At 40.2% G+C, this 10,807-nt stretch overlaps 1 protein-coding gene across 5 annotated transcripts in view; it reads right to left on the bottom strand.

The window, feature by feature from the left end:
• Nucleotides 1–10,807, bottom strand: part of llgl2 (LLGL scribble cell polarity complex component 2) — an 85,371-nt gene that overhangs the window by 32,777 nt on the left and 41,787 nt on the right. For all 5 annotated transcript variants that reach the window (XR_007264537.1, XM_048610626.1, XM_048610628.1 and 2 more), the window contains 3 exons: nt 6,369–6,466; nt 2,843–2,924; nt 1,207–1,325 (listed from right to left, as the gene is read on the bottom strand). Coding sequence is in view for 4 of the 5 variants with exons in the window: in XM_048610626.1 (XP_048466583.1) it covers nt 1,207–1,325; nt 2,843–2,924; nt 6,369–6,466 (299 nt within the window). In the remaining variant the exon portion in view is untranslated. The remainder of the gene's footprint in view (nt 1–1,206; nt 1,326–2,842; nt 2,925–6,368; nt 6,467–10,807) is intronic.

Below are 10,807 nucleotides of genomic sequence, written 5' to 3'. Positions count from 1 at the left end.
GCTTGGCCTGCTGTGTTCATCCAGCTCCACACCTAGTTATCTCAGATTCTCCAGCATCTGCAGTTTCTACTATCTCTAGAGGGGGATCGGAGTGTGTTTGTGCATTAAACACAATGTTAGCATATACATGTAGCAAGTAATTAAGGCAGCAAATAGAATTTGGCCTTTATTTTAAGGGAATGGAGTTTAAAAATAGGGAAGTCTTGTTAATACAACTGTATAGGGTACTCATTAGGCCACATGTGGATTACTGTGTACGCTTTTTGTCCCTATCTTTAAGGGAAGGCTGGGGTTGAAGGCAGTTCAAAAGTAATTTGTTAGGCTGATTCCTGACATGAAGGAGCTGACTTACCAAAAGAACAGTAACAGTAAAACAAGTTAGGCCTTGGAGTTTAGAATAATGAAAGGTGATCTAATTTAAACATACAAAATTCTAAAAAGGGGGTACAACAGGGTAGACATTGAGATGACGTTTCCACTCCTGGGGGGACAGGTTCAAACTCGGGGACATAGTTACATCTAGAAGAAACTTTAAAATGGAGCTACAACACGATTTCTAACCCTGAATAGAGTAGTACCCCAGGAGGTATGGTGCCTGGTTTACCAAAAAGTATTTAAAAAGAGGAAGAATATGTGAAATACGAAGCAGTCAAGCCCTAGGGCAGATCAGCCATGATTTTGTTGAATGGTTGGAAAGCATGAGGGGCTAAATGGCCTACTCCAGCTTGTTTGTGTTCTGATGTTAATGTTCCAGAGTCACAAAGGCTAACCAGGTAAGATGGCAAATTTCCTTCCTTGAAAAGGACATTAAAATGAACCACATGGTGGTTTTTATTCTAACAATAATTGACAATATTAAAAATTGTAACCATGAACACCAAGACTTTAGCTTCATTTTTGTGACTTGTCAAATGAATTTAAATTTCACCATCCACCGTGGTGGATTTTGAACCCATGTTTCTAGACTTTTAGTCTGGGCCTCTAAATTACTAGTCCAGTGAGACTACAACGATGCCACCATATTCAGTGAATATCAGGGCCCAACATTTAGTTACTTTCTTATCATATAAACCCATCCTGGTCAGTCAGAATAAAAATGTAACAGTCCTTCCAGCAGAGCAAACATACCACTCAAATCGCTATTCAAAATTTCCAAAGACGACCGATGCACACCTTGTTTTGGACTGAACCAGTTTAAACTCTTACCCAGGTTGTCCTCTTAGATCAAAATGAGACTCTTCCTTTAGGACACTCAGTCCATCTGGGCTTTTCCTCAGTTTCCATAAATGCAGACTGTTATCATCCAAGAGTGTCACCAACTGACCCTACAACAAAGAAATCCACATACCAATACTGCAGATCATGTCATACAAAATCCACCAGCTCAAAAATGAAGTCAAGCAGAGCAAATGGTGGAAAATACTCTCCTTTCACCTTCTCCTGAGCCACAAACTCAGTAGAGGTGTGGACAGCACCATATCTTTTAGTCAAGCCATTTACAAGCTAGTTCAGTCATTTCAGATTATACCTCTGATCACATTTTTTTGCCTGGAGATTAGCATTAGCAATAACTCTGGCTCAGCTGCTTAGATCATCTCTTATGCCTCTTGTCCCAATGCCACCTCCATCCAAGATGCAGCATTGTCTTTTTTGTCATTTAGTCTTTCCTACCACACATGCCACCACAGACCTCCCGGTTTCTTGTTCCTAATTCCTGTTTAAAACTTGCTGCAAACTTTTGACAAGATGTCACTGACCTGAACCATGCTCGACCTGCTATTTCCAACACTGCCTCAAGTTATTAGCTGTTCTAAAAGTCAACCATTGCTCGTCTTCCATACTTCAAAGAATTAATTCTGCTAAGTGTCATCATTAAAAGGGACTGCATAGTAACAGTCCACTCAGCTCAAAAGCTTTATGCTGGTGTTTATGCTTTGTATATTGCATGGAGTCGTAGGACATTACATGCTAGCAGGTTGGAAATCCGAATGCAGATTTAAGGGATTGGGAAAGCAGCTATTTGGTAGTCATGTCTGTATTGGTTCTTTGGCAGAGCTATCCAGTTCATTCCACTCCTTTGCTCTGTCCCTGCAGCCCTGCAAGTGTTGGACCTTCATTTTTTGATCCTATTTTCTCAAATACAATTAAATCTGCTTCCACTATGACAGTTCACAACAACTCGTAAATAAAATTCTCACATTGCATCAGATTCTTTCCCAATCCCTTAAATCTGCATTCGGATTTCCAACCTGCTAGCTACTGGTTATAAGTTTCTCTAATGATCTCTCAAAATCCTTCATGATTTTGAATATCTCTAAATGCAGAAATTCAGAATTGTGTGTTAAAATGCATCATGCACGTGTGCTCATTTCACTACCTCATCTTGAAGTTTTCCTGAAGTATTCCTAACCTCATTTTCCTCTACCTTTGAGGTGTGTGACATTTGCAAAACTTGACATGATACTGCGAATACACAAGGCAGTGTTTTTAACATGTTAAAAACAGTGTTCTAAATCCTGGCCTCTTGGGTAATAAAACTGCTCACTTCCCTCTTTAATGACGGACTTTTTATTTTGCTGATAAAGTTATTCATGACATTGTCAAACACCTTTTGGTTTGAATAAATCCACCAATTAGAGCAGAATGCCAGCTTACACTTCCTACCAGTGATGCTCTATAATTTAGTCAAGTTGGGCTCACGTTGAAAGGGACATCATCTCAAATTCATGTAGCCCTTGAACCAGTGCAAACAGAAAACAAAGTGCAGAAGAGAGGAAAAAAAACAAGAAGCGTGGACCTGAAGGTGACAAAACAGAATGAGGAAGACAGTTGAACACATTACCTGTTCTGGTAGAAAGTGAATCTGGGTAACCGCTGCATTCTCCTCATGCAAGCCCATGATCTCCACCTCAGGTGCTCCGTAGCTAAAGCCACAAGTTAAGGACGACCAATTTCAGCACAAACCTTTCTGTAACATTTAACCTCAATTTCTGAAGTATTTTAGAAGCCCTAACAATGTGCACTGTCACGATCCTCCTCATAGTTCAAAATGCTTACATATTTTCTGTAAGGTTTGAAATTATGCCCATAAACACACAGGTCATTACACATATTAGAAAGAATGTCAGTATAAATTTTCATCCAGTTGGCAAAAAACAGCCATTAGCCATTGCATTTTGTTTCCAGTCACTTGGCCAATTCTGTATTCATGTTGTTACCGTCCCTTTGAGCTCTAAACTTGAACAAAACTACACAATTAGAACAAATGCTATTTGGAAGTCTGTATAGATCACACGAACAGCATTCGTTACCCCAACCAAAAAAAAACTCAGATGTTAACTAAAAACTACTCTCCCTGAAAAAAATTCATGCTGACTTTCCTTTGCATCTCAGTTTTACCCAAAAACTCTCCTTTCTAAAATACTTCCCCACCACTGTAGTTAAACTGACTTGCCTATGGTTACTTGGTTCATCTTTTACATCAACTAGTGGTGTCTGGGACCGTTCTGAAATCTAGGAGGTTGAAAAACTCTCTCCTTCTTTTGAAGAAAGATAATCAGCACTACCAAGACTGGAATTGTGAATCGGCCTTTAGTCTCCAGGGCAGGGCTTATAAAGTTAATGGTAAGGCCCCGATAGTGTTGGCAAACAGAGACACTGAGGCACTCAGGCAAAGAGCTCTTTGAAAGTTACACCACAGATAGACAGTGATTAAGACGGCACATTCAACATGCTTGCCTTCATTGCTCAGATCATTGAGGACAGAAGTTGAGATGTCCTGTACAACCTTTAACATGACATTGCTGATGCCACTTTTGGAGTACTGTGTCCAGTTCTGGTCACTTTGCTTTCAGAAGGATATTATTAAATTGGCAAAGGTTCAGAAAAGATATACCAGGATGTTGCCAGGACTGGAGGATTTGAGTTATAAGAGGAGGCTGGGACTTTTTTCATTGGAACCTAGGACGTGAAGGGTGACCTTAAATAAATTCATAAAATTAGGACAGTCATAGATAAAGATGAATACCAAAAGGTGAGGGGAATTTAAAACTAGGGAGCATATTTTTAAAGGAGAGGGGAGAAAGATTTAAAAAGGTTCCCAAGAGGCAACTGATTTTTTTTTAAAAAAAAAAAAACACAGGGTGGTAGATGCAGGTACAGTGACAACATTTGAAAAGACATTGGACAGGTTGAAATGAATATGGGCCAAATTCAGGCACGTGGGACTAGGTTAGTTTAGGAACATGGTCTGCATAGATGAAGTGGACTGAAGTGCCAGTTTCAATGCTCTATGAATAGCTCTTTAAACTGAAGGCAGGCAAACAAACAAACAAACACCAAACTCTAATAACAGCAGGTTCATGGACAACGTTGGGAATGGAGCCCACGACAGAATGCTGCAACTGCCTTCCACTTTTGTTCTTCCCTTACATCACTGCATTTTGCCTCTACTCATTATAAACATATCTCCCTGATATTGTCATTCTAACAAAAAAAGTAATTGATCTGCAACACTGATGGTTCCCATCTCCACAGATGCCAGACAGGCTCAGCATTTCCAGCACTTTGCTTTTGCTCAGTTTACCAACTATAAAGTGATCTAGGCTAAAATGCCATAAAAGGTTTTTAACCAAATAAATTAGGAATTTATTGAATGCAATTCATCTGTTGCAGGCAGATTATTATTGACACAGGATTTCAAGCAGTGGGGTCAGTGGCATCGTGGGCACACGAATATCTTGAGATTGTTGAAAATTGAAAGGGAGCAGTGCTCCTCAGCTTGCATAACATTAGGAGTGTGGTACCAATAAGTCTCCAGCTGCAGACTATCAATATTTGGCTCAGCTCCTGGATCTACAGGGGCAAACTTCAGTGGAAACTTCCAGGGAGAGTGGCTTTGTGACAAAGGGCCAAAAGCAAATGGGAATTAAATGCAAGCCTGGAAATGCTGCAAGAGAAAAGGCAACTGGTACACTGGGCTTGACCACTGTCAAGTTGCACATACTCATCTTGTCATTAATTCTTTTCAGCAGAGCAAACAGTCTGAAAGCCTCAAGACATTACAAAAAAAGTCATTTATTTTATGTTGCAGTAAGTTCTGGGGTTAAATAGCAACTGGGGAAGAAATGAAGTTTCAGGCACTAAAAAAAAAAAAAAAAAAAAAAAAAACTGGCATCTGGTGCACAAAATGCCTATTGTTGGCACACAGACTCAGAGTTACTGCACAGGCAACCAGTTCAACAAATCACATTGGCTCTTCCTTTTTGAGTGTAAAAGTATTCACCCAACTCAATTCAGTCACCTACAAGTTGCCATTTTCAATAAGCAACCCCTGGGTTACAAACCAGTTCCATTCTGGAGTCCATTTGCAAGCTGACTTGTACAAAAGGCAGGACAATGTAAAGGAGCTGTTCCTAAGTATAGGAAAAGCTCGTATCTCAGATTTTTAAAATGACACCCCTGGCATGCGATTGTATTCTTAAGTACCAGCGCTCATAAGTTGGATATTCATAAGCCAGGGACACTCTAAAACAAACCCATTCTCATTTAAAATCTGTTGACCGATGTTAGCTTCCCCTTGTCCAGACAGCGAATTTCATATGCCAACAGATCTCGGCATTTCAAAAACTCCTTGTATTTGTTCAAGATCTGATTTTTACAAAATATGAACAGTCAGGGCCAACAGACAGTTTAACTGTAACATGTCAGTTTGGAGACAAGTGAGTGTGGTAAATGTATGTAGGTGATAAAGTCTCACTTCAGCATTGCTGAGCACCATACACTAGAAACAATGGAAAGCAATCTTTTTGACGATTTCAGTCAAGATATAAACAAAGATGATGTGATCTACTACTTTGCAATGTAACCAAGTGAGTGAGAACTTTCCTGTGCCTAAATAATTTTCTAAAATTTCTACAAAATACCAGAGTATTTTTGTTGTTAATCACTGTACATAATTCAGGTTTGTCAGTAGCATGCAGACTGAAAGTGACCAAAGGGGAAAAAAAATTCCTTTTGTGAACCGGGAACTCCTGAGCCCCATTTCTTCAGTTACATCTCTCAGCACTTATCAGAAATAGCCAAACTCTCATCAGTAAGCTCTTCTGCAGTCTAGAACCTGAAGTTACAAGACTCACTTCCCTTACATATTTCACAAAATAAGCAAATGGAACACTGTCTGGCACAAGCCAGGATCACTGGAGAAATTAGTTGAGGTAAGTGCAAGTTGAAATCGGAAAAGCTTCCTTGATTGCAGTGAAGAAAGATCCTTCAACTATATTCACCAGCCAGCAAGGGACCTTTACTTGCAGGTGTAAGTTGAGAAAAACCAAAAGAGCACAATTTTTAATTGCATGTGAAAAAGATACATCTTGAAGGCCCCTGAACGGCTTCCAATGGCCATGAGCTGGAGACTTGAACAGTAAGCAAGAGCACTGGGCTGATGTGGAAATCCATGCTCCACAGTCTGGGATGAAAAATAACAAGTTGAGAATAGTTACACAATCAGGTTGGAATGTTTAAGAAAATTTCACATTGCAGTGGATAACATTCTGAGCAGATGTTAGCCAATCCTACCACACACTAAGAACAGACAGTGTTAGGCGTACAATTTAAAGTAGCACCACTGACAACCAGTACAATGCTATGTAACAAGATTACCCAACTTTAGAAATAGCTGAAATAAAATAAAGAACTGCAGATTCTGCAAATCTGAAACAAGTGACGAAGTGACTTTTGACTGACTTTTTGTCAAAGAAATAACTACTTGTTCAGTGTCTGGAATGGAAAAGCAGAAATCTTCCATCTCTCAAATAGACGTTACTTAAGCAGCACTGCATACAATATCCCATTCCTGGAACTTGAATGAGCAGAGACAGCCCCAAAAGTTGATAGGGTTGTAAAGAAGGCATATGGTGTGCTGGCTTTCATTGGCAGGGGAATTGAGTTTAAGAGCTGTGAGGTTACACTGCAGCTCTATAAAAAAATCTCTGGTTAGACGACACTTGGAATATTGTGTCAGTTCTGGTCATCTCATTGTAGAGAATGTGGAAGCGTTAGAGAAGCACGCCACTGACCAAGCCTCCTGATGAAATTACCACAAAGAATACAATTCAGCTACTGCTTTCATCCCAAAAATGCAGAAATTACCATCACTCAAGATTTGAACTGACAAACATGTTCTATTTAATATTTGAAATTAACAGTAATTTTTATTTTCAAGTAGCTTGGAACCTGACTGAGCTGAACTTTGGTGACACAGCATCATGTGGCAGCGTGGGGGAGCGGAATGTTACTTGGACATTGTTCTGGAGGTAGTCGTACAGTTTGGTTAGATACCAAGTATTTATATGGTTAGTCTAGTCCAGTTTCTGTTCAACATTTAAACACCTCTCCTGCCCAGATGTTGATAGCCAGACAGGAGATTCAGCAATGGGAATATCAAGGGCATTGGACAAAACAGAACCACACAAGGCAGTGATGTCTGGGTTGCTATCCGAGCTGTGAATAAAATGGTTTCTGGGTGAAATAAAATCAAGGTTGAATATATGGCTCGAGATTGGTATAGAAGAAAGGTGTTTAGATTCATGGGACACTGGCACCTGTACTAGGGAAAGACAGAAATGTTTAATTGGGACACCCTCCAGGTGAACCACTTGAATAAGTGTACTGGCAAATCAGAGAAGTGATTCTAAAATGAGCTTTAAAAAATATCATACCATGGCGTGGCAAAGATTTGAAAAGTTAGAGAAGAGACAAAGCAAATAATGAAGGGTAGCAAAGCAGCTCATGAGAACCAGAGCAGAACAGGAGATAGAGCATACAGACACGAGTCTAAGGCAAATGAAAAGGTCAGAGTAAGGAAACTTGCCCAATATCAGAATTAAAAGCTCTCTACCCAAATGCACAACATTTACGATAATTAGGCAACACAAAAACTAAAATGACACAGCCAAGAGGAGCAAGGGTGGGATAGAAAAGCTGGTTCAGAAGGGCGAACGAAGGGGTGTTGAGGGAGGAAGTTTTAAGACAGCAGTGCAGTCTTGGTTTGAAGAATCAAAATTTAGCATCAACTGAACTGGAAATAAGAATATAAAAAACGGAAAGAAGTCTCTGGGAGGTGGTTTTTAAATGACCCCTTGCATTTGTTCTGCTTTACACTACATAATTAATAAGTAATGCGATTTTCAAGAAAGGAGCTGCAATAATTGCAGAAAATTACAACCTTCCTATAAATTTGACACGTCAACATGGGGATGGAGGCAGGTGGGAAAGGTGGTCACGGAATGAGTGCATACTGCTTTCTTGACAGATTCTAAGAACAGTACTTCTGGTTCCAGGCCGTTTTAGACCTGGTAAATGTGTCATAAGGCAGGCATATAGTTAATGACCTAAGTTTAAAAAAAAACTGTAATAGTAGCAACACTGGAGATTTGGGGTAAGTTTCAGAAATCAAGAAGGGTGATAAATATGACCAGAGAAATTTGAGCACAAGAGGAAATAGCAAATAAAAAAAAAAAGTGATATAAAAACAGTTTCTACAAAGAAAATGCTGAAAACTAAAGAGTAAGTAGAGTAAACATTGCATCAAATAAGGAACCAAAAAAAGGAAATTCTAGAACTTCAAACTAGGCTCTGCGCCTGTCTTTATAACACAAGACAAGGTATGCCAAGGAATAGGAAATCAAAAAGTAATGAAAAATAAAATCACTCAAAATTTAATTCAATTTAAAAAAAGTTAATAAGTCCCCTCAACCCAACAGTAGCATCCCACTTTCCTGAAAAGACCTGGAGAAGTAGAGAATTCATTGGCTGTAATTTTCCCAAATTGCCTACATTCTGAAAAAAGTCTCAGCAGGTTGGGAAAATGCAATAAAATAGCTCTTTTCAAGACAGGTAATAGACAAAGCAATAAACAATATGATCAGTGAATTTATTAGACAAAAACCCTCATCTATAGAGGAGCTAGCACCAGCATACTAAGAAAATTGTACAATTGGGCAGAATGAACATGGCTTTACACACAGGAAAGCATTCTTAATTTTGCGATGGTAACTAGCATGGTGTATAGGGGTAACTTGCAGATGGACTCTATTCGGATTTCCAAAGAACAGAGGGGTACCACAAAAAAATGGTAACAATACACTGGGGTGATACCTTAACCAAGGCTCCTTAGACAGCACCTTCCAAACCCACACTGTCATTATAGAAGAACAGGGCAGCAGATAATTTGGAACACCACCTTTAAAGCTCCCTCCAAGCTAGTCACTATCCTGACTTTCAACTGCATCATCGTTCCTTCGCTGCTCTTGGATCAAAATCCTGGAACTCCCTCCCTAATGGCCTTGTGGACCTACACCAAATGTACTACACATGTTCAAAATTATTGCCCTTCAGTCATGGTGAGCTACCACTTCTCAAGGGCAATGAGGGACGGGCAATAATTGCTGGTCCAGGCAGTGATACTTACATCCCTCAAGTCATCATAGATAGAGGGTTAGTCTGGATAAAAGTACAGGATAGGTAAACTAATTAGGTGAAGTGCTACAGGGATCAGAATTGGGGCCTCGACTATAAATCAATTTATCTGGATGACTTAAAAAAGTTCAGTAGATTTAGCTTCCATTTAGAGGAAAGCAAGCCATGAGCATGATGTGTTAAGCATTTAGAAAAAAGGGACATAGACTGATTAATGAGTTTTAAAATGAAATTAGCAGATGGTGTGTATTTATGGGACAATGGGAGGCTGTTGACATTGGCAAGCCAAATAGAAAATCATACTATTCAAACAGACATACCAAAGAATGCTGCAATAGAGGAATCTGCCCATTCTTATTGATGGATCCAAGTGGTAGTAGGCACTCATTGGGGAGGCAACACGGTGGGGGGGGGGGGGGGGGGGGGTGGAGGGGAGACAGGGAGAACTTTGTGGTGGCAGTTAATTTGTACACAAGAAACAGAACAGGAGCAAAGAAAAAAGAACACAATAAATTCTTTCCACAGCTTTGACTTTCAGTCCGATCTCAGTTGGTTTGGTGGCAGATCACAGGCTCAGTCATGGATTTAAGTTCCACCCCAGGATCTGAACACCTCATTTCAGCTAACTATTCAGTGCTGCAATGCACACTCCACTGCAGAGGGACTTCTTTGGAATGCAATGTTGCACATATTCAGTTGCAGTCCACTGCATTATCTGGTGAGCAGGAAGGTGTTCCTGCTCACAGCACCAGGGACCCAGGTTCAATTCCAGCCTTGGACAACTGTCTGTGTGGAGTTTGCACACTCTCCCCACGTTTAGGTGGATTTCCTCCAGGTGCTCTGGTTTCCTCCCACAGTCTAAAGTCATGCAGATTACATGGACTGGCCATGCTGATTTGCCTATAGTGTTCAGGGATATGTTGGTTAGGTGGATTAGCCATGGGAAATGCAGAGTTTCTCAGGACAGCTGAGGGGGACAAGTCTGGGTGGGATGCTCTTTGGAGAGTCGATATGGACTTATCGGGCTGAATGGCTTGTTTCATAGAATTCACAGAATCCCTACAGCAGGCAATGAATTTATTTCTCAACTAGGACTGAAACAGATAATCTGGCCATTCATCCCTTAGATGCCCGCTGAGATGCTGTTGCTTTTCTCTATCCACTGACATCCAACAGAATAAGTACTACGACAACAGAACTGGGCTTAGCTCCGATATTTCTTAGAGTAACAGATTGGTAACAGGCTAGGCTCTCAATAAACAGCCAGTTAAGCACATTACCAGCAATTGGCCAAACCCAAAAGGAACAGGGCCCAAATCCCAAACAGCAG

This window comes from Rhincodon typus, chromosome 23 (genome assembly GCF_021869965.1).
Source record: "Rhincodon typus isolate 14 chromosome 23, sRhiTyp1.1, whole genome shotgun sequence".
Taxonomy (NCBI): domain Eukaryota; kingdom Metazoa; phylum Chordata; class Chondrichthyes; order Orectolobiformes; family Rhincodontidae; genus Rhincodon; species Rhincodon typus.
The sequence above is the reverse complement of the archived record's forward strand: the minus strand, read 5'-3'. Positions and strand labels throughout refer to the sequence as shown.